The following is a 24,417-nucleotide window of genomic DNA, read 5'->3' on the forward strand; positions in this document are numbered from 1 at the left end:
AAAGCCATAATAGCCAGGGGAATACATATTTCATTCATAACGTTCGTCGCCCTCAACGAGTGGTCTTTTTCTTTCTCAGGCTCAAATGTGCATTGGGTTGTGCTTATCTCAAATGGAATGCCATTCCATGGGCGAGGGCCCAACGAGTAGCGCCTTTCCTACCACCGTGGCGAGAAAGGCGCCACCATGGCGAGATGTTAATTACCTCGCCCGGTATACAGGAGGTCGTGGGTTTGATCCCGACCCTGACGCCTGCTGTATATTTGGAGTTTGCAGGTTTCTCTCTCCCCGTGGTCGCGTGGATTTTTGTCCAGGGCCTCCACTTTGTTCCTCCGCATTCATAAACATGCGATCAGAGTATTTTGCTGCTATAAATTCCAGCATGACAGGCCACTTTGTTCAGCTATCATTTGTACCTGGTAAAATATATTTTTTTCATAAGAATGATATAACCACCATACTTCACCACACTGGTCAGTGCGCATTGGTGAAGGTGTGGGGGAAGTGCAGACGATTTGATTTCGCTGCACCGCCCTCTGCTGCACACATACACGCACGACGAGGCCTAGCCCATTAGCGTGCGGTGTTCGGCGTCCATCCAAGCACTTCAACTATACAAATATTTGTTTTTATTTGAGCTCTATATCGCTTTTCAGAAGCGACCTGGCCACAAATGATAGCTCAATGAAGTGGCTTATCACGTGGAACATTTCTAGCAGCCAAATACTCTAAACGCAGGGAAAACCCAACCACGGGGAGAACACGCAAACTCCAAATCTACAGCAGGCCAGAAGATCGGGATCGAACCCACGACCTCATGCACACCAGGCGAAGGCGTTTAAAACATCTCGCCACCTTAGCCAGGTTTACATCGACTTAACTTCCCAGATCTGACGAGATCGTGCACATTCCGTGTGATTTGAATGCAGGCTAATGAACACAATATTACAAAAACTTAATAAAATCGTCAATGACAATGTGGACTTCAATGAGAAATGGTGACGTTTCGGGCAGTGGTCCTTCTTGTACACCACTGCCAACGCAGCATCACTATAGAATATCATTGCAAGTTTCTGTACTGCAGTACTGTATATGGGGCCGTCCATAAATGACGTCACGCGATTTTGGACGATTTTTGACCCCCCCCCCGTCACACGGAGTCACAAAAAGTCAGACCCCCCCTCAAATATGACGTCACAAAGCTCTGCTCCCCCCCCCCCAAACCATATTTCCATTTTGAAAATAAAACATGCTTCAAATCTCTTTAAACTATTGTCATTGATGTTGTAGGAGTGTTGTTATAACAGTTAGTGTTGTTATAACAATTCTATATTTATTTAAAGTTGCGCATTTTGATGTGACGTCACATTTATCAACCCCCCCTCCCTCGTCACACATCGTCACAAATGTCTGACACCCCCCTCCCCCCCACAGGTGCGTGACGTCATTTATGGACGGCCCCTATCCTGTACGAAAACTCGCACGCTACACCTCAGAGAAGCGGCTACCCAGTAAACGTGGAACATTCGGACAACGTTGGGCAAACAGTTCAAGCCACACGCCAACGTTGATGCAACGTTGGCGTGCTTACTGGGCAACGGTACCGATCAGTTGAAAGGGAAGAAGAATATCTGACCCATTTGCTCACACAATACAATACTGATAAATAACTATAAATGGGTTTTTTGGGGGTTTAGATCGCGAAAATATAAATACAGCGTCGTGATCGACACGATGCTCGTAGCGACGCGCGTCTGTACGTACGCACACCAATTCCTCGGCAACAGAGAATCATCGGAATATTTATACCGGAGTCATCTGATGAGCTATATGTCCAGTACGAGAACAAACAGTACAAAACACACGATAGGAGTGCCAAGTAGAGGAAAGGTAAAGAAATCGCGTGAATATGTATGCGTCGTTAGAAGACGACAAATTTATATCAAGGCCGTAGCCATGGAGTCAACATTGGGGGGGACCAAATCTTCCAGGGTGTCTGGGGGTCCCAACCCAGAAAAATATCTAAATTTGAAAACTCATTTCCTGCCTAAAATATAATTTTTTTTTTACAAATATTTACAATAATGTCTAATAGTGTATTGTATTACATTGCTCTGTTTTTACTTTTACACCTTTTCTTGTTTCATTGTATGTAATGGCAGAGATTAGGGATTAATAAAGTAATACTATAACCACAATCATATAAACAGAAATATGTGCAATTGATTTATATGAAGACAAGTCCAGATATTGTGGCAAAGGTTTAGCAGATTGTTGTTTTTATTTATATCAATATATTGGGGGGGGCATTTTGAGCATATTTGAATATTATAATTACGGCCTTCATTTATATTCACAGGACCCCCCCCGCCCCCAAAAAAACAAGATATGTATCATAGATAACACTGGTTAAACAAAAACTGACAAATCCGCCAGATGGCAGTCACGACCAACTCGCTTGCAAGGCCCCACGGCTGCTCCGTCGCTTCCAGCAGACAGAGCTTCGCCCTCTGCACGGAGTCGATTAGAAATGACGTCGCTTCATGTGGACCTTGCTTTCCGTGACTATTTACATCGCATAAATGGTCACGTAAAGCGATACATTTTTTTGACTCAAAGTATTCGTGACTGCAGGAATTTCTATTATCGGGTCTTTCAGGTAAAGTCACGTCGATTATTGTTGTTTTCTTTGAACCGATCTACGTGACTTTACCGAAAGACCCAAGAATAGGATAATTTTTTGTTTGGACCTAATTGGACTCGAACATGGTTCGCGCGCTGTATAACGTTGAAGTCGAAACCCTGTAGCTCAACAGAATCGGAATCTTTATTTGGACTGGAGGAATCCGATGAGCTATGAAGCTCTTTTGCGCAGATGTCCAGTAGGGCCGGACCAGCAAGTTACAACAGCAAATTTATCAAGATACAGCAGCAGCAAAGTTATCAAGTTAGCAAGATACAGCAGCAAAGTGAACAAGTTAGCAAGAAACAGCAGCAAAGTTATCAAGTTATTAAGATACAACAGCAAATAATTTTTAAAAATATCAGAGTGCTAACGAGAGAAAAGGCGAGCAAGTCACGATAATAAATAAGTAATAAAGTAAGTACATATTGCAAAAAAACGTACATTCCTGCCCGTTTTTCAACACTAAATGCAATCTAGGGCAAGGCAGCAAAACGACAACAAAAATGTCCCACAGCCACACCAAGGCAACACGCAGTAGAAAAAAAATGCCCATTTAACCATCGAGACGTGGGTGGTAAGGATCAAATGCACAAATCACACTTGCAAATGTGATTGTATCCAGCACCAATGTTCCGCTTCAGGATCTAATTTTGAAGGAAGATTTACGATGTTAAGGGAGGAAACGAGGCCGTTCCGAAATGTTGGTGCTGCAACAGCAACAGCTTTGTCACCTATTACAATTCTTGTTCTAAACAATGCAGGAGATTAATAGCACCCATTTGTAAAAGTCATGACATTGTTATTGTTATGCACTCTACAGGGAATATCTCGAGGCAATACATTTTCGTTTTTATTTATCAAGGCAAAATGTAAACAGTTCTGGACACGGAGTTCTCTTAAAGCCACTTATGAAACGTTGCATATTTACCATCTCTTTATCTAAATCAGCTCAATCCTCCCGCAAATCACGTGTCTTGCGTGACCACACCCACTCTGAATGCCTCTCCTCGCCCCGCCCCCTGTGAAAACAGGCACTTCTCGGTGCAGCAGCGTCGAGGACTTTATGTAGGCAGCCTCTTCCTCCCTACCCTCTTCTCTCCCGACCCTTTGCTTCCGTTTATCCGTTCCTTTTCAATAATGTTCTTATTTCCCATTCTTTCCATTCTCTCAATCATTTCCTGTTCCTTTTGGGATTCCCATACGTAGCATCCTTGACTCTAACGGTGTGCCGAAGGGTGCACATTTGCTATTGTAAAAGCATAAAACGATGTGATTGCAACCCATACATGTCTTTATATATCCACAGACAAGTGTTAATGATAACCCACACCTACGACACTGCGATGATATCATACAAGTATCAATTGCATAAATGAACCTACAGTATAAATATATCAAACATCGTGGTGTTGTTATCATTACATTGTGCAATGTGTAAACCATTCAGGAATACAATCTTCATAATCTGCAGTTAGCTAGACAAAACACGTCTTCATGCATAATGTGCAGACCACATTTGCAGATGGAACTTACTCTATATGCTAATAACGAATGATGTGATATTTTAAAAAGCCATCAAATCAATTATAAATCTACTTGGAGCAAGTAAACCACGGAAGAATACTTTACATGAATATAAAATAAAAGAATCTGCCCGAATGGTGGAGTGGTTGGAGAGTGTATGCCTCGATCATAAGGGTTATGAGTTCATATCCCATTGTGGGGGTGACTCAGCCCATCTACCCTCTTATCGGGGGTTGTTGTGTACGTAGTGTATGTACGTTGAACTTCCTTCGCACCGTACGTAATCAGCCGTGCTAATCGGAGACGCGGGGGAAAGGAATATGATCACCAATCTTGATTTGAAGCTTTCGTGACTGCAGGAATCCATACTCTTTTGTCCTTTCGGTAAAGTCACGTAGGTATAAAATAAAAAAAATCACGACGTTTCGGGCACAACACAAGCGTCCATCGTCAGGTGGGAAAGCCTGGTCTGCTGCTGATCATCAGGCGTCCCATCTGATGATGGACGCTTGTGTTGCGCCCGAAACGTCGTGATTTGTTTTATACCTACGTGACTTTACCGAAAGAACCAAAGAGTATGATCACCAATGTCAACCCTGTGAGATGTCCACCTTCGCTCACGGCCACCAAAAGAGCCGAGAAACGCCGCGGTGGAGATACTTTGTATGCATGTATGTTGAACTTCTTTCACACCGTACGTAGCCAACCGTGCTAATAGGACGTGTGAGACAAGGAAGACGATCACCATTATCAACCCTGTGAAATGTCCACCGTTGCTCACAGTCACCTAAAGATACGCGGAACGCCCCAGTGGAAACACTTTGTATGTATGCACGCGTGTTTGTTGAACTTCTTTCACGCCATACGTAGCAAACCGGGCAAATCAGAGGTGCACTTTGACCCGAGTACATATATACTGTGCCGTAAATGAAAACCCCAAGGTTTGCACGGTTTGTGTCCTCTTCCAATGGTAATAAAAACAACAATTTGCTAAACCTTGGCCACAATATCTGGACTTGTCTTCATATAAATCAATACATAGATTTATGTTGATATGATTGTGGTCGTGGTTGTACTTTATTAATCCCTAATCTCTGCCATTACATACAATGAAACAAGAAATGGTAAGAAAGTAAAAACAGAGCAATGTAATACAATACACTATTAGACATTATTGTAAAAAAAAGTCCATCCCATATGTTAGTATTTTTTTTATATATATTAAGCAGGAAATGAGTTTTCAAATTGAGATATTTTTCGAGGTTGTGACCCTCAGACAACCTGGAAGATTTGCCCCCCCCCCCCAATGTTGACTCCATGGCTACGGCCTTGGTGCGATCACACTGCCCCTATCCTTCCGTGCACGGACAACGTGCTTCACGAGTGTCGGGGCAGGGCAACCCCAGTGGCAGAGTGAGCATCCCAGAAGGCTGGCGAGGCACAGCGCAGAGACGTTGATTTGTGAGAACACAAACCGTGCGCTCTGAGACACACCTTCATGCGTCCCGTGATGGCATTGATACCGCCACTCATTTAAAGTCTGTGTTGACCTAAAGGAAGCCCACACCAGGTTTAAATAGCATTTGGTTAGGAATCGAACAACCGTGCAAGTTGATACGATTGCAGTAGAGTGCGGTGCGATGCTCACCACAGGTACCATATACTTTCACCACAAAGAGGTTTAAGACTTTTTTTTCAGGAAAAAGGTAACGTTCATCATTGTCAGCCATGATCTATCGGTTACCGGAAGAAGGCCTCGCCAAGCCTTCACCATCTCTCACGGCCTCGCAATGCGACGTTCTGTCTAGCACGTGCACACAAACTGATTCCAACACTGCCTCTGCGTAGACACCCTCCGAGTCATGTTTCCCTCTTTTAGCCGTGACTCCGTTATTACTCTCGACTGCCGCCCATTATCCCTTCTTCCGACGTATCCTGCCCATAATCACTTGTATATATTTTTTTTATTCAATACGATGTCCCTGTTCCTCTTTGTAGCTGTCAATGTCATACCATGCACGGACCTCTCCACGCTACTTTGTGGACTTTCAAACTTTTATTCCATTTCACGTCTCCACACCCGTGCGTCTTACCCATTTGCCATAGCTGGTGATATGCAACAAACACGAACGTTGTTCTTTAAGCACATTTTGTACGGCGCTTTTCATGACTACGGTGATTTACATTTTGCAATGGCACCCTGCCCTTGCCTGCCTCTCTATTTCATCGTTTTGATCGTGGTCTGTCTTCAACCGCCCTAGACGTGCACACTCTTGATGTGTTTTCCAGTTTTACAGTTGCCTCCGTCTGACAGATATCTTCAGGCCAGCTGCGGCGGCTATGCACGCATTTTTAATTCAGCACTGCGAAGGGCGAGGCTTGGTGGATCGCACAAATGATGTGAAACTCCCTTCCCGTGGGAGTCGAGGTGGAGCCTTGCCATGGCTCGCCAGGAGAAAGAAGTACAGCAATAATGTGAACTCCACTGGTTCCACCTGTATGGGATAGAGTGTTTCCCCATCCGTCCGCATGTAAACACTCACCAATTGGCCAATAACGCCTTAATATACAGCGGATCGCAGAGCTTGGGGAGAATTTTGACGCCATCTCACCGCGTGGCTGCCTTCCCGCTTGTCTTTGGTTCCTCCTTGCGTCTCTGAGTCACTTTCTCTCTCTTTACAAGAGCGAATTTTACGTTATTATAGTGCCTGGGGCTGCCTGTATTTACCCATTACAGCACTTAATGTTACCATAATACAACAGGAGTTGTACCATTTGCCACTGGTATTACGCCGTGGCCAGGAATTGAACTTAGCGTGCCAGGTATGTAGCGCAGTGTGTACACACGGCAACCACTCGATACATCGATATCAATAAACATGTACTGTACGTTAAACTTCTTCTGTACCTTACGTAGCCAACCGTGTTAATCAGAGGTGGAGGGGAAGGACAACAAACTTAACACAAAAAGCAGTTTAAAAAAATAGTTTGTCAATCTAAATTTTAAAAGTGCATAGGCTCCAGTGGCTTCCTAATATCGCAAGGAAGAGCATTCCAGACGGCCGCAAAAGTGCATCCAAAAACGCGCAGTAACCCGTCTATCCTGTACTGTAAATCGCATTTCCTTCTACAGGGATTCCTCTACTTACGAACGAGTTAGGTTCTAGAGGTCTGTCCGTAAATCGATTTGTTCGTAAGTCCAACTTTACTCCTGTCGATTCTAAACATGTTGTACGGCGTGTACACTAAACACGGAGAATGGCTTTAAAAGTTGTATAATCTCCTGTAGATGTAGATGCCACCGGCTCTTCACGTTCTGCAGACGTAGATGCCACCACCGCCATCTATTGCGCGGCGGTTGAACTTACGACTCTCGGTCCAAGCAGGCAACTGGACATACGGAGAGGTTTGTTCGTATCTCTGAAAGTTCGTAAGTCAAATGTTCGTAAGTAGAGGTGTCCCTGTATACAGGTTGCCCAGCTGGCAGTATAACTAGATAGATTGGCAAATGCATTGTGAACCCAGTGCAGTGGGGTTGGTTCACTGTTGCATAAACCGCACGTTCACTCCTGCCGTCGTCGTGAAAAGGCGGACGCAATACGGCAAGATGGGCCTGCCAAGCATAGAGGAGCAGACAAGCAAAAACGGTCTCTTGAAATGCACACGAGTGCTGGCTACTGCACACGCGTAAAAAAAAAAGAATCTGAAAGATGTTCATTCCAGGAAAATAAAAGTGGAACCGTATCTCTTTCCTGGAAGCCTTTCTCATGGAGTTTACTTTTGCTAACTCCTTAGATATGTTCATCGGCGATATTTGATATACATTTATATTTCACTCCGCTGTGTAGGTCCAGCAGAGTGTTTCTATGCCAGAACGCTGGACTCGCAATCCAAAGGTTGCAAGTTCAAATCTCGTGCAGGATTACTTCGTTCGTACTTCTCGAGAGCTGGCAAAGGAGTCGGATGATTTATGGAAAGGCAACAAACAGAAATTACGCAATGGCTTGTCATACATTAATTTGGAGGTCACGATTTTATCCAAAATTGTATTGGGTTTTTTTGCCAATTGCGTGCGGTGCATGTGTAATGTAGTAACTTGGCGGGAGACGACCTTACGGGTAGCACACTCTTTATTAACACCAACTTATATTACACGGGTGGCTAACTGCAGCCTTAACCCACGGGGTTCCCCTGGCTACACCCACACGGGCTCTTACGCCCCGTAGCTTCTCGGAACCCACCCGGCTGGGGTGTCCGTCTCGACTCTGGGTCCCACAGCCTCGTCCCACATGGACGTCAGACCACGGGTCCCACAGTCTCGCCTCCGAGCCACACAGGGTCCCGGCCCTTACAAGGACAGCGGGACTAGGGGTCTCAGGGCCCTACCTCTTCAACTCCGTCTTCGATCTTCAACTGGTTATCAACTCCCCGAGTGCTCCCGCGCGTCCCCCTTTATAGTCCTTCATGCGGACGTCGCTGAGAGCACCCACCCCAGTTGACCAATCACTGCGCGCTGCCCACGATCCTATTTCCCACCTTGTGTCAGCGCGCACAACCACGCACCCCGCGCCGCCCCGTGATCTATCACTGTCGGCGCGCGTCAACACCACCACTACACATGTATAATATTCCATTGCTACAAGGTTTAATGTGCAGCGTGTACATCACGTGAAAATATAACTTCAAAGTGTATGCACGACCCATTGTCCACGCGCTTCTGCTGGACGAAAGTTTTGCCCAACGCCGCGTCCGGCATGGGGGGTTGTTGGACCGTCCACTCAAAACTCGCTTATTTTCCCGAGCTCACCCCACGACCCCTCGTAACCACCACCGTTACTTTTCCCACTTCATATTCTCATGACATGGCTGTCCCTCATTAATCCCCATTTGTTCAATCCATTCGTCTTCATTTACCGTCCTCAATTTCGCTTTTACCGAATCTACGCATCGCAAATTTTCCTCATCTCCACCATCACACCCATAATGCACCATTGTTAATTATTTGTAAAGCGCCTTACTTAAGGCGCTATATCAATTCCTTCAAGATAAGATTGCCACGCTGGGTCAGTATGAGTGAGTGAAGTGGGCAGGGGAGCCCAGCACTGGCTTAGTTGTCGCTTTCGAATGAGGTGAGCTGAAGCCCAGATTCAAGGTGGCCGGGTTCTGTGCCTGAGGCACTGCACCACCACAACCCCAGGGCCCTGCTTTGGATTCTCACAGGCGCGGTGTGGAGCACAATTCTCGTGAGCATAACGATTTATTTAACATACGAATCGGGTGCACTGTTATGTAACGAGACAACAGCGGTTGTGATTAGGACAGACAGGTCCCTGCCATGGGAATGTGGATTTTCCACCACTGGCTTGTTCCCCATGCTCATTTCAGAATGAAGGCATTTTGACTTGTCTGTTTAACAACGTACATGTTTGACCAAATTAAATGTAACCCTTAACCTTCACGCTTTTTTGTAGATGTTGAATGGGTCATGACCATCAATTGTTTTTTAAACCCAAAGTTTTACTGTCATCTTGGGTAGGGTTTCAGTTCCATAGCCGACGCAGAATCTCAGTGTTGCCGACACTTGTATACCAGTATCGCTCTGGGAAATATCAAATTAAAGCATTGGCTTACACAGCATCATTACTTGATCAGCTAATTGGGAGAACAAACTCAATTTGGTTTTCATTAGCCACTAATTTATTGTAATATCCGTAAAGTGAATATGTTTTGATTTATTCCACCGTCTACCGCGGAACTTAACTCGAGCGTTTTGCACGAGTTTTATTTTTTTACGTTTCTGTCACGGTGCCTTGCGATAAATGTGCTCGCATTTAAAGCCACTTCAATCCATGTTGTGATTTATTTCTTTTCCAGAAGCGCCAAAACGTATTGTTAACATGTGTTTATAAATATTTACTTCATATAAAAAAGATAATTCAATCAACTGCGCCGCGAAACGATTTTGTAATTTTTAGAAGTGTGGCATTTTTTTTGCCGAATTTCACGACAAATTTGTTCTCAACCAAGAGAATGGCGACTGCTTACTTTTGCAAAAAAATAATAATAATTTCACAGGGGTCGGGCCTTTTAATGTCCACTTTCCATCAAACGGCACGCGTGTGAACTCATTCCCAACAGTATTAATTATACGTGCCTACCAAGGGAATGCACCCGCCAAATCTGTGCAAATTGACTCCGTGCCGGGGTTAAAGCTGAACCACTCAGCCATAACCAGCCGACCATAAACTTGGAGCGTGTTGGTCATGTTGTTATAGAAGGACAACCCCTTGAGATGGCTCCCAACCCTCCAACTTTTATAATGAGATACAGTATGTCATTCCGGGATGCTTGCAGCTGTGTTGGCAGGCCTCGCCGTATACGAAGAGCGCTCTTGACTAATGCACTGTGTCATTTGTACGTTAAACCAGCAAAGCATGTGCAGTTAAACCATCCGGACTCAACCGTTTAATCGGTTGGGTTTGTGTAACCGTTAACGCGTGTTTTCGCACAATGCGGTGAGAGTACGTCTACTGTATACGCGGTATTTACGTGCTATGAAGATGGGCCCGATGCCTTTAAAGCCACGGTTATATTAACAAATGCGTTATCCAGTGGTGGACTCGACGACCTGAATTCAGTTCCCAGCCACGGCTAACCTTCGTGGGCGAGTGAAACCTGAAGCAGGTTGGGCCCCCCAACTTCACCAACCCGCATTGGCCAGCATAGTGGTTTATTGTCAAACAACCAGGGGGAGGATTTCATTCAGCAGATGGCAACATATTATCATTATTATTCACGGCAATGCAATGAATAATTTTAATGTCAGGAACTTTTATGAATAGTTAAAAGGCTCTGTACATGTATATCAGTGTCCGCCGTGGCAGCCCACTTTCCCTGTGGGGTCAATAAATTGAGTACCGCTCTGTGGAACATCAACCCCGGTCATACCATAGACAAATGCCCCCCACTATGGCAATGTGGAACTTCTGCCAGCGGTTCAGTGCTCTTTGGGAAACACTTTGAAATTTGACTTTGCCTTCATATGAAGCCAAAACGATTTTCTTGGCATTGGTGGATAAGCATGCTGCTGAATCCATTCTCATATTGCCACTGACACTGTCTTAAAAAAAAGAGTTATAGCCTCAGCGGCCTTCGTCATCTGTTACACATATCAGCAATATATGTATCTGTTTTATTAACAAATATATTGTTTATAAATATATAATAGGCAAACTAAATTTGCTCCATGGTTATTTCGGTAAAGTCACGTAGAAAGAAAATAAATTAAATAATAAGAGAATACGACGTTTCGATTGCAACACAAGCAACCGTCATCAGGTAAGAATGAATGAGAAAACAAACCTAGTAAACTTAGAAATATAATGCAATGCAACACAGAAAGTCGGCTAACACAACAGTCAACACCCTACCTATAATAGGCAACCACATCACATGAGCCTTTGTTCTGAAATTGCTCTCTACTCTCAATGAGGGCCGTTGCCTAATAGTTTAGCTTATCATATATCTTTGTTTGAGAAATGTAAAATAGGTCCAAATGTCTCTCCACGCTCAAACAAGTGTTAGGCATGGTTGGCAAACCTTGCCTAGCCAATGGCGAGGGCCATCCATAGGGTAACCACTGTGGAACATTCATAAGGCAATGCTCGTGGTGACATTGGTGATGTGTGTTTTTAGCCTATGCTTCTATGTGATAGCCAGAAGTATCATTATTAAACTAATATTTGTTGGTATTTGTACTATCCTTTCATTCTAGATTTGAAGCTTTCGTGACTGCAAGGATTCATATTCTTAGGTTTTTTCGGTAAAGTCACGTAGGTAAAAAATAAAAAATAAAATTAATCAAAGTAAACTAAAAATAAAATAAAAATCACGACGTTTCGGAAACGTCGTGATTTCGGAAACGTCGTGATTTTTATTTCATTTTTATTTACTTTTATTAATTTAAAATTTTTACCTACGTGACTTTACCGAAAAAACCTAAAAATATCATGCTTTCATTATCATGCAGGATACTTTTGATTTGAATACCAAGGCGCAATCCTGAAGACATTTCACGTATCTACACAATCCCGTTGACAAAAGCTTACATCCTATGCTTTGTCCATTTCACTCAAGCTCAATAGAGTGCCAGTTGTCGGAAATCAATAGTGGTAGTCCTCTGACGATAAATATTATTGACACACCGGGCCCTGTGGACATACGGGGAATGTGGAGTTTCCAAAACCAGCTCAGGACAAGCAGAGATGAGCACTACCCAATGTTTGTTTAAGCATGGGGCCACTTTGAATATTCGTCGTTGTGATCAAGGCTGTGTTAATAAGCCACGGGTCGACAGCTCATTTAAAACAAACCAGTGGTAGTCCATGACCTCGGAACACATACGGAGATGACTGCATGACGCTTGCTTAAGTTACAATTGCCCCTGGCTTTGAACTCCTTACCTGCTTTTGTGGACACTGCCGCTGCTGCTGCTGTGTTGGAGCTGAGAAGACCTGGCCCCACGTCTCCATGCCTCCACCCCCACGAAGCTTCCTCTCTTTGGCCCTCTCTTGAGTTCCCATTGTTCGACATCCTCTCCCGCGCGAGTGCCAGTTACTTGACTCTCCCATGGACTCTGCGTGCGCTGGCGACCTTGAGACTCATCCCAGAAGCTGTCCGCGTGCGGTGCCGCCCATTCACCGGCTCCGCGCGCTCCGTCGCCGGCGTTCGGACCGTCCTCTAGGAGATCGGCAGCAGCAGCAACGGCTGCCTGCCCGGTGTGAGCCTGGCCCTTGCCGTCCCTGCCGTGGAATGTATCTGTGAGGTCTGGATCCGCGCTGCCGCTGCTGTTGACGGGCGCGCCCGTGGGTGAACTTAATGGAGCGACGAAGCGCGCAGGCCACATGGCCATGAGCACGAGTACTCGCAGTAATCCTCTCCAAGGTCGCATTTTCTTGCGAAACGAAGCACACTATTGTTATCGCTGCCGATATTTTCGCTCACAACGCGCATGCCATTTCTTTGTAAAATCTTGTATCGTAATAACAAAAAGTCGCAAATGTACGTGCGGTAATCGGTTGTTTGTTTTTGCAGTATATAATATTTCGCATGAGATCTTGCATGTAAATGGGGAGTAAAAGCTAAAAAATGAAATACCCTATCTATATCATTTTTGTACCACTTGCGCTCCACGCAAAAGTTATTGCAAACGCCTTCAATTTTCAACAATTCCTCGAAGAGACAAATTTCTCATGCGTGCGTTTGGGAATTTTATTGGTTTGTTATTCCTCTTCAAATGTTCTTCAGACCACGGTGCAACTCCTGCCCCACCATTGATCGCCCTTCGCGGAGTGGCCTGGCTTCGTTCATGGTGAAGTTTTTGTTGGTCCGAGCGCACGCTCCGAGGCAAGCCTGCCCAAGCGCGACACGCGCCTCTCCCCGTGTAGCACTCGCAGCCCGTGGAGCCCCCTCTTTGTATAGCGGAGCGGGGGCGTGTGAGCCCGTGTGGTGACGGGAAGTTGCCACGGAATGGGATGGGGGGGTAGGGGGGAGGAGGCGAACGTAGACCCCCTTGAACCCCCCCCACCACCAACCCACCCACCCCGTCCACCCTTCCCCACCACCACCACCAATGCACGCGAAAAGGCTCCAATAGTCCAAACTTACTTCCCCCCACCCAACCTCTCCCCCAAAGCGACCGGCAACTATATACCATCATGATGAAAAATAAGAAAAGGTTTTTACCCGTTTCTGGCAATAAAACAGGAGATGTTAAGATGTGCAAACACCAAGTAGACAGACACATTTTGCAAGGCGTGAAGTCTGCATTAATTAAATGCTTGTGACAAAAAAAAGCATGCAAACAAACGTGTTCTGGTAATCTATTTTGGTGTTTGGGCTTTCTTAACCACCTGTTTATTGCCAGAAAGGGTAAAACCTATTGTTATTTTTCATCATTTTGGATACTGGCAAACAGGTCCTATAGATACCATCATCAACAAAAAGAACAAGAGAATAGCCCATCTGTGAAGTGCATTCAACAATTAAAGCACGTTATGGATATCTCATCTTTTCTTATTTTGGTACCAAGTGTCCCTAAACATTGGATGCGCAAAATGCCAACAATTGTGGTTGGACGTGCTGCAAAGGGGAATTTTTGAGTTGCATAAGATACATAGCCACGTTGTACTATGGACTTTGAGATTTTGCTAAACACAGTGGAGAGTAACTCTTGGCATTCAATAACTCAATATTGATGTTAAATTAATTATTTTTTCTCATTAATGAAGTCTTAAAATGTTATATTATTATTACTATTAGGATGATCCTTTCATTTGCATTCTTGGCCAATTCCTTTTCACTTAGTGTTTTGAAAATGTGATATAAACTTACAGTACCTGGAGAAAACCCCTTGCCATCAAGGGGATAACGCTCAAAGGTCCACACGTATGGGTTGTCTGAACAAAGAGGAAATGTTAAGACATGACAGGAATCCCATTAGCCCTGATACTTTGCTGATAAATTATAAGGCTGATACGTGTTTGCCGAATGCATCCTCGAAAAAAGTACTGCGCATCTTAAAATAAAGACAACTTCCAAGATATGAAGCAGCACATTTGGAAACCATGAAAAAGGAACAGAGTGTGTGCGCATTAAACACGAATCCAGATGCAAAATACATATGTGCACAACCTAGCGTTCTGAAGGCGTCAGTTCTATGGTGCGATTGTTGATTTAAGGCCCCGTGGCAGTAAATCAATGCCCTGATGCTGTATGCATTGGAGTGTATACACAGGGCCCACTTCAGCCTGTCATGGGAGCATTGTTATATTGTCCCCTTTCAATCCCAGCAGGATTCAATGGAAGTAACCGAAGCTGTAATGCATTTAATAATTGCCCTGTCATCGTGTGTATGTATGTATGTGCATTGCTCAATCAGTCAATTTCAACCAGATCACCTCCAATGTGCCCCATTTCATCAGATCTAACAAGCTAAGCAGGTGTTATAGGCTGCTGCTGATGCTGCTTCTGGGTTACACTGTGGGCAGCGGAGACAGCTGTGCAAGAACATCCGTTGTTGTACCGTACTATGCTCCCACATCTGGGATTACCAGGCGTCCACGTGCATGGGCTGTGAGGTGGACAGGATATGGCAGTGCATCAATGCGCGCTTGAACCCATCTGTGTGGTGCTATGAGCGCTATTCCCCCGTAGGGGGTGGCTTTTCTCGTGGTATTCCGCTACCCTCCAACGGAATTAGCCAAACACATCCCAATTCGGGACCCCTAAAATAGCCCTAAACTTTTCTGCATTAAAGGGCATGCTTTATAATTATTACAGTTGCATTTTTTTCTGGCGAAAAATTAGGGAAGTGCTTTTATTTATACTTTCACGTAAAAACTTCCCATAAACCTGGCAGTGTTGTGAATATAACGACACAATGGAACATATTAAACCCTATTGTAGTATGCTATATTTCTGTTCCGTATGCTATTATTGTGTCCTCCAATGGTACAGTAGGGAACTGTTATATTGTTACATAATGCATATTTCCAATGATCTGAATATATATATAGTTGGGAAACCGTATCAACACTTGATAATTGGTTTTTTTACCCTTCTATCTGGCAACAAAACTGACACCTTTTTACAAGGAGTCATGTTTGCATAGACCGCAAAACCTGCAGTCATAATACAAACAAAAGACATAACTCTGATAATGTGCACTGTCCTTGAAGTTGATTGGTCCACACCCGAGACAGCTTTCCTTAGAGCCTAGTCTCACATGGGTTGGACCAGATGACGCCAAAAGGCTAGGCTCTAAGGAAAGCTGTCTCGGGTGTGGACCAATCAACTTCAACTTCAAGGACAGTGCACATTATCAGAATTATGTCTTTTGTTTGTATTATGAATGCAGGTATTGCGGTCTATGCAAATATGACTCCTTGTAAAAAGGTGTCAGTTTTGTTTCCAGAGAGAAGGGTAAAAAAAAACAATTATCATATTTTTACTGGCAAATGAGGTTCCCATAGCGTATCAACACTTATCAAAATATGAAATGTCATTGTGTGCCAATTAAAAGCCTGGGCATTGTTGAGCCGGAAGTAATCTGGACAATCCGTATCGATATGACAGGCAATCAATCTTTCGATAAGATCGCTGCTGTTTCTTTCTTTGAACGTGGTGACGCTTATTTTTTTTTATAAACCGTGAAGAGATGTAATGCTGCATCAGTACTCTGCTGAGATGTGAACTCATCATCTTCTGATTGGGTGTAAAGTGTTGTTTTTGACATTTAATAAAAACAAATTGTAAACAAGTTCTGAATCTCATAACTTAGTGTGTTCATATATATCTAATGTCCGAATCTTGATATTTCTTTATCCGGGAGTAATCTGATGAGCTATGAAGCTATTTTCAAACAGAAGTCCAGTCGAGGCAGGTCAAAACGCTACAACAACAAACGATACAAAACCCGCTGGAGTGAAAAGTATAGGAAAGGTAAACAAATCCCTACAAAAAAACAAACACATTCCTGCGGAGGGAGCTGGTAGGAACGTTGGGTTGCTCGGTCAATGGCCAGAGTCAACGGCGGCGTGGTTTATTCCGCAAATATGACCGACCGTGAGGGCGGGCACAAGCTGGCGTGAGTAGGTTAAACGTTGAGTTTTATAAGGGCACCACGGGGTGACCAGCCCCTCCCCACCCAGCCCCTCCCCACCCAGCCCCTGCCTGCACGACGGACGGACGGACACAATAATACCCTGTGGGCTGGTGTAACCAGGAGGTTTCTACCAGTAATATACCTACATAAAGTACTATATAAGCACAAATTGCACAACAATAACCTGTCAATTTTCAATACTATATATGTAAAACCACTGTAATACCATTACAGTTTAATTGTCATTCAATGGCAAATCAATAACATTTGGAGTGCATTGATCTCGTCACCAGCACCACATTCAGCGGGATTTCTGATAAGAATCGGTAACTCAACTTGTGTCAGAGCAGAAAAAACTCTTTCCACCAATATTGTGCAGGAAACACAGCGCAACCTTGCCTCTCTGCCACCTTTGGCTATCGCAGGATTGTGCAAGAATATGCACAGCAGTGGCAACCTCATCTTAACATGCAAATAATGCTGGAATTCCTGTTTTACTATTAAAATACATGTATCTGCTTATATGTGTCACAATCATCCGGCAGTTACAATATATCTGTTTTCTGACAGTTAGTAGGTTTTTGTTCTTATGAAGATCAACACAACGTCAATTTAGACCAACACAAGAATCCGGTCCTCAATTCGTGGCATTAAATGTGTGTTGATACGAAAGGGTTAAATGCAGCGGGGATATCATATCTGGGTTTTTTTCCATATTGTAATCAGGTATCCCCTTAATGATGAAAATACCAGAACGTTGTGCGAGTGATTTTCCCAAAGTCCCTTGGGCACACACACTCACACTCACGCAGCAACCTCGTAGTTTGTTCTTCATCTCTGAGATCCCCCTCTCTGTCAACTTCTTTGAGGGAGCGTGGAACCCAATTGTAAGACAAGATCATGCTCTTCTCTCACGTTTGGACTGCACTGGGACATTCCACGGGAACATGTTCGGTGTGAACGACCGTCATGACTTTTCCCTTTAATGGATTTGTTGGAATTTGGAGAGGCGCGGAGCGGGCTAGACAAAGAGCAGGCATTTTGTGTTCCTGCCATCACAAAGAGGGTGCACATTAAAATGTTTTAAACATTCAGACGGTTATTCTAAACCGCTCCATTCATCACTTGACACACGTGTATATATATTGTGTGTGTATGAGTATTATGCCCTGCGATGTTTAAGTCTAACAATTAGAATCCAACAATATGCTGCGCAAGAGTGCCTTCCCAGAAATTCACAACGTTTTGGCAATTAATGTGGAGCAGCTGTTCAAACCCACACCAACAGAGGGCACTGTAGTGTGCTGGTGGGTTTCTCCCTTCGCCTTCGTGATAGAAATTCACTTGCCAGCATATCAAAATATAAGTGTAGGTTTAACCCTTTCTGGCAATAAAACGGGGGGTCTTAAGATGTTAAAACGCCGAACAGAAACATTTTGCAAGGAATCATGTCTGTATTAACCACATATACTTGTGGTGAACATGCAAACAAAACACATGCTCTGCTCTTCACCTTTTGGTGTCATCTGGTCTAACACTGTTTGAGACGAGGCTCTAAAGAAAGCTGTCTCTGGTGTGGACCAATCAGTTAAAAAAACAATGCATAGAGCATAGTTTTTGTTTGCATGTTCACCACAATTATATGTGGTGAATGCAGACTGCATGATTCATTGCAAAATGTTTCTGTTTGCTGTTTTAACATCTTAACCCAACTGTTTTATTGCCAGAAAGGGTAAAACCAATACTTATATCCCTTTATCTTCTATGCTCAAACAAGCATTTCTATTCTTGTGGCAGGGGCCAGTTTATCCATAAAGCGGTCACTTTTGAATCCCTGCCCAGTATTACTCACTTTATCGACCCCCATAGAGATGATGGGCAGAGTTAGCCCCCCGGGGCAGCGATTTAAACTTGTAACTAGACCTGAGGCGAAGAGTCAATGAGGTCCTGACTAACCGACTACACATTATAATCGAGCATTTTTTGTTTGTGGTCAATCACTCAATCACTTGCAGCACAGGTCATTTACTGCACCATGTCAACAGGTTATTTGCCGTTCATGTCATATTTGCCCCCCCCCCACCCTCTCTACTCTTGGCTCCCCCCCCCCCTCATCTATATAACCCCCTGTTACTAGCAGCTCTGTTTCTTGCTGTGGTTGTCCCACCTGATGAAGGATGCTTGTGTTGTGTCCGAAACGTCGTGATTTAATTTATTTTTTACTTTTACCTACGTGACTTCACCGAAAGAACCAAAGAGTATAATCACTCGAACCCCATTCAAGTTGGCGGTGACCCCCACATCCTGCCTCCTGAAGGTGGGAAACCCCCCACAAGCCACACGCCGAGCGTGACGCGTCAGGTTCTTTCACTATCAAGCGGATACCTGAAATAATAATCCCAAACAAAGTTGAAAGTCGTTTCTTTGAAACGGCTTTTTTGCGTTTCGTTTGTTGTCCTTTCCCCGCATCTCCAATGAGCACGATTGGCTACGTACGGTGCGAAACAAGTTCATCATACAGACACACACATGTCTGATGCCAATCACATCATAAAATCCCGGGAATTATCTCCCATCCAGTGGCAGATGTGGGGAGCAGAGGTGAGACTTTTTATTTAAACTCCAGTATTTTTCACGAATCGCATCTGGAACTCTACACGGCAGCATCGAGAAAGTGAGAAAGAAAGCGATGAGATAAAGTGACGAGGTAAAGTGATGAGCGACAAAGTGATGAGATACATAGACGCGTTATTATGATAATGTTCACGTATTTAGTAGCTTATTCACGAATTTATTTAGCGCAATTCATTAGAAAATATAGGTTTTCGAATGCCAGTATCATTATCCACGAAATTTGCTATTCGTGAGCATCTTCCGAACGTATCCCTTGCGAAGGACGAGGGAATACTTTATATTCGTCTTGTCCGGATAGTCGAGACATCGGAGTGATAAATGAGCGCAGTACGTAATCAATGACTTCAATAATTGGATATCCCAGCTCTACTCTGGAGCGAATCATCTAAGTTAACACTCAATCTTCATTCAACAAACTGCCCAAATGAAAGTATTACTTCAGCTAACAACTTGGAACCCTTGTGATGAATGTTACAATGATAGTAAATCAAAGAGATGTGTGTAATTGCTGAATGAAAAAAAACACAATTTATCACGTGGTGGCTTTCCAGCTGCGTTCAGTTACATTTGTTGACTTAAATAAATGTTCAACAAACCTTTAACTTCATTGGTTATAGTCCGCAAGGTGAGGCCTGTGAAACCACTGCCGTATTCATACAAACAGTAAACATTTCTGAGGCTTTGCTATACATTTATTCAATGAAATGTCTCGTCCGATATTCTCTCCGTATGACTCCTGCCGTTGTTATATCAGGCGACAATGTCTTGTGCAAGTCCTTACAGACATTCAATTGACACCCCAGAAAGCCCTGCAACGTTGGCTAGCCCAAGATTTTGCTCGGGTGGAGGGTGCTTGGATCGGGCACGGTGACACTCAGCTGTGATCTGCTACGTTGGAAGCAAGGGTTAATGGGTCCGGATAAATATGTGAAACTCTCAAATCCACTGCGCCATGGGATGGCAGTACAGCGAGTGGGTTTGATCAGTAAACGTGCAACGTTGTTGGCATGCGGATGGAAACGTTGGAACCAACTGTTCCGTATTTCATGGGTGGACGGTGGAGTGTCGTACACCTACATGGGTTCTCTCTCACTCTCTCTGCATGGGTGCTTCAGTTTTTAACACAACATGCATTTGGGCAAACATCCCAGTGCGCGAGAACCCTGCTGAAAAAGTCTTGCGACTCAACATGCATTGGTCGTGTGTTTGGATAAAGCGACACCGTTGACTTCCATTGTGTTCTCGGACCGTGAATCTCCGAAGCCGAGTCAATAATGGCACAAGGGTTAATAACGGTGCACGTACAGTATTGTACACAACGAGGAAGGATGCTGCTGACGTGCTGCAATGGGGCTTTGTAATCCAGTGGTCCCCCCAGGGTTCGATCTTGCCGCGTGTAAATTTCAATGAACAAAGTTTATTAACCCCCCCCCCCAACTCACCAACACTATCGGCAGTATCAGTGGGTACACCGAAGATCGAAGAGGTCGAATGTGGTGGGTTATTTATGGGCGCCACGGTGGCGAGATGTTAACTACCTCGCCTGGTATATAGGAGGTCGTGGGTTCGACCCTGACGCCTGCTGTATGTTTGGAGTTTGAATGTTCTCTCTCACCGTGATCGCGTGGAGTCTTCTCCGAGTCCTCCGGAGTTTTCCTCGACATTTAGAAACATGCGTGGAGAGTAATTTGTCTGCTAGACATTTGCTCATGACAAGCCACTTCTATGAGCTATCATTTGTGGGCAGCTTGCTTCTGAAAAATAGCTACATAGCTCAAGTGGCCTTACCTGGTAAATAAAAAAAAGTTTAGTTTTGGTAGAGTGTGAGAATCTCCCACCTCTTACAAGCAATCTGGCCAGTGTGGAAGAGTAGGCCAAGCACCCTCTAGAGTGGCCCTGTTGAGCTCCCTCCTGTGTGAAGCCCTTCAGCCAACAGTGGCGTGAAAAATACCTTGTATGTACCTTCATGAGCAATGAGGTGCTCATATGAGGAAGTACAGCAAGGAGGTTGCTTTTCAACTCTGTGCTGTTTCACTGTTCTTCCCCTGTATGTCAGGGTTGGCTTTTTTCTTCTTCAAGGCACTCCAGTTTCCTTCCACATGCAAAAATATACAATATGGATTAAGCCAAATACCCCGAAATAAAAGCTCTGGAAATTATGGACTTTTAAGACTCAGAAGTGAGGCTTTTATGGCCAAAACAAATAAACTATTATTGTTATGAATACAGTCTGATGCAGTCATCTCTTTTCAGCGTTAATTAAGGCAGCTGTTATATTCGACTGCTAAGCTATAGACTGGCAATGCGCACATCTACATAACAATGATTTGTATTTATGCCACGTACACAGTAATTTAAACTGCATGAATCTCAAGCAGCTGTGTGAAATCACAGGGCATGAACATCACGGGAAGAGTCCCAACGTTGGAGCTACTCTATGTATATTGTTGTAGCAATGTGCGATTGAAGCTCTTCACAGAGAAGAAGAGAGCCCTTGGAAGGGTCCTGAGGTTACTCTTAAATAATGGATACAGAGAATTATTTAAAGCTTAAAAGATACATCAAACTTTTATGCAACACGCATGCGAACAGAATAATTGTATTTAAAACAGATCATTCTGCAGATGGGGGCTCTGCGGAGTCTTCAAAGGGATGACATGTGCTCAGCACCAGGGGGTGTAGACAGTGTGCATGAAGTATCGTGGCCAAGGCATTCAAGTAGTACGCTCGAGACTCACAGGGCCTCACTGAGTACCTTCGATGGGCATTCGTCCAGCTCACATGTGTGTTTATAGACAAGACCAACGGTATATGGACACGAGAACACACGCATATATATGCATTTGGGGTGAGACGATGCAACAGTTGACTTCATATGATACTTCAGCTTACGAAACATGCATCGCATCATGAAACGATTAATGTCTTGCTTGCGTTTCATGGAATGCGACTACTTAGATGGGCGACCACTTTGCACGCCAGGCTGATACAGCACGCCAGTTTAACACGTCGTAGGCTTTCACGACGAATATTATTGACAATGCTGGGTTTATGTTGGTGAGATCGCGTAAATAACACATTCCTGCGGAGGGAGCTGGTAGGAACGTTGGGTTGCTCGGTCAATGGCCAGGGTCAACGGCGGCGTGGTGTATTCCGCAAATATGGCCGACTGTGAGGGCGGGCACAAGCCGGCGTGAGTAGGTTAAACGTTGAGTTTTATAAGGGCACCACGGGGTGACCAGCCCCTCCCCACCCAGCCCCTCCCTGCACGACGGACACAATAATCCCCTGTGGGCTGGTGTAACCAGGAGGTTCCTACCAGTATAAATGTATGGTAAAGCCACCACCACCCGACACAGCCAACTAGTACGGGTTGTCACTTAAACAAAATGTGCCTATAGGTTCCTAGTTCAGCACACCGGTCGTCTCCAATACACCGGTGGGCTGAACGAGTAACTAATTGGGACGTTTTGTTGACGCGACAAACCTCACTGATTGTCTGCGTCGGTTGGTGGTTGGGTTTACGACACATTAACATTTGGACGTATTGCCGGTACACCGGCAGAAGAAAAGCAAATTTTCAGTATTGATTATATTATCTATTTCCCCGCTCTTCACAACCCCGGTCGTACAATCTTGTGGGGTGGTTGGTGGTGCTTCGTCAAAATGAGTTCCCGTGATTTCGCATCAGTCGGGAAGACGAACGTTGACGAACAGCTGAACACGAAGCTTCACGGTCTGTTGCCGTAATAACAGCACCCAGCCCTGATGACAATCGGCTGGCTCCGTGGTTCAAAAGGCAACGATTTGACTCCTCGTGCCCAAGACCTGGTTCGCTCGGTTCCTCGATTCATTTCCGGAATCAAATTCTTGGCACACGGTGGCAACGGCAGACTTATGAGCAGTGCCGGTTTATCCTAATAGCAAAAGTAGCTGCATATGCCTCAGGACCCGCTATCAATTCCGGTCCAGTGATTCTGCACTTGCTCTATTACTATAGTACTATACTCTCTTCAACTTTAAGGAACGACCGGGTAAATTTCGATTTAAAGCTTTCGTGACTGCAGGGATTCATCTTCTTGGTTCTTTCGGTAAAGTCACGTAGAATGTAAATAATAAAATAATAAAAATAAAACATAATAAAATAATTTTCACGACATTTCGGCCACAACGCAAGCAGCCGTCCTCAGGTGAAGAACAGGTCTGTCGAGAAGACAGAGTCTGAATGACAACCCCAGGCTTGGAGCGTCTTTTTTAAGCTGGGTTGGAGGGGGGGAGAGAGCGCCTTGACAAAAGAATTTGCATATTAAGAGGAATTTAGCATATTTATGGCAAATGCAGATATGCGATTAGTACTACTTGTGAAATGCGTAGGAGGTTTGGCGAGGGGTTTTAAGTCATTATGCCCGTGCATTATGCAGGATTAGCAGCATCAAAGGGAGGGGGTAGGGGTAGCATTAATAAAGAGAAGGAATGTTAATAGTATGTATCTGCAGTAACTAAACCACCACGTAAACAACTAAAGTAGAAACTACATAGTATCATCAGTATACTAAATATACTCTTCAATAAGCTGAGCTACTAACAGTACGTAATACATTACAATTCTACATCGCAAAAAATATAATATGCTTCCAGCTAAACTTTATTATCTTACATCACACGGGTATACCCCGTACTATATACTGCCATAGACAAACCCAACATTAAATTATATACTGTATTATTATAATACACCACTCTATACCTTATACATTGTAATATTACACTATGTATTATTCTACCTACCCTACTGTATATCACACTGCTGTATATTCACTATACAATTACGATACTATATATTACTTTTTACATTGTATAAAAATTACAATTGTATACTATTTATTATTATACAATCAGCTGTACACTA

At 44.1% G+C, this 24,417-nt stretch overlaps 1 protein-coding gene across 1 annotated transcript in view; it reads right to left on the bottom strand.

Moving 5' to 3' along the window:
* LOC144937956 (multimerin-1-like) overlaps positions 1–13,655 on the bottom strand; it is a 28,283-nt gene extending 14,628 nt beyond the window's left edge. Inside the window, exon 1 of the mRNA XM_078865605.1 lies at positions 12,673–13,655. Within this exon, the coding sequence (XP_078721731.1) occupies positions 12,673–13,160 (488 nt within the window). The 5' untranslated portion in view covers positions 13,161–13,655. The remainder of the gene's footprint in view (positions 1–12,672) is intronic.
* Positions 13,656–24,417: the final 10,762 nt, after the last annotated feature.

This window comes from Lampetra fluviatilis, chromosome 20 (assembly GCF_964198595.1).
Source record: "Lampetra fluviatilis chromosome 20, kcLamFluv1.1, whole genome shotgun sequence".
Classification (NCBI taxonomy): domain Eukaryota; kingdom Metazoa; phylum Chordata; class Hyperoartia; order Petromyzontiformes; family Petromyzontidae; genus Lampetra; species Lampetra fluviatilis.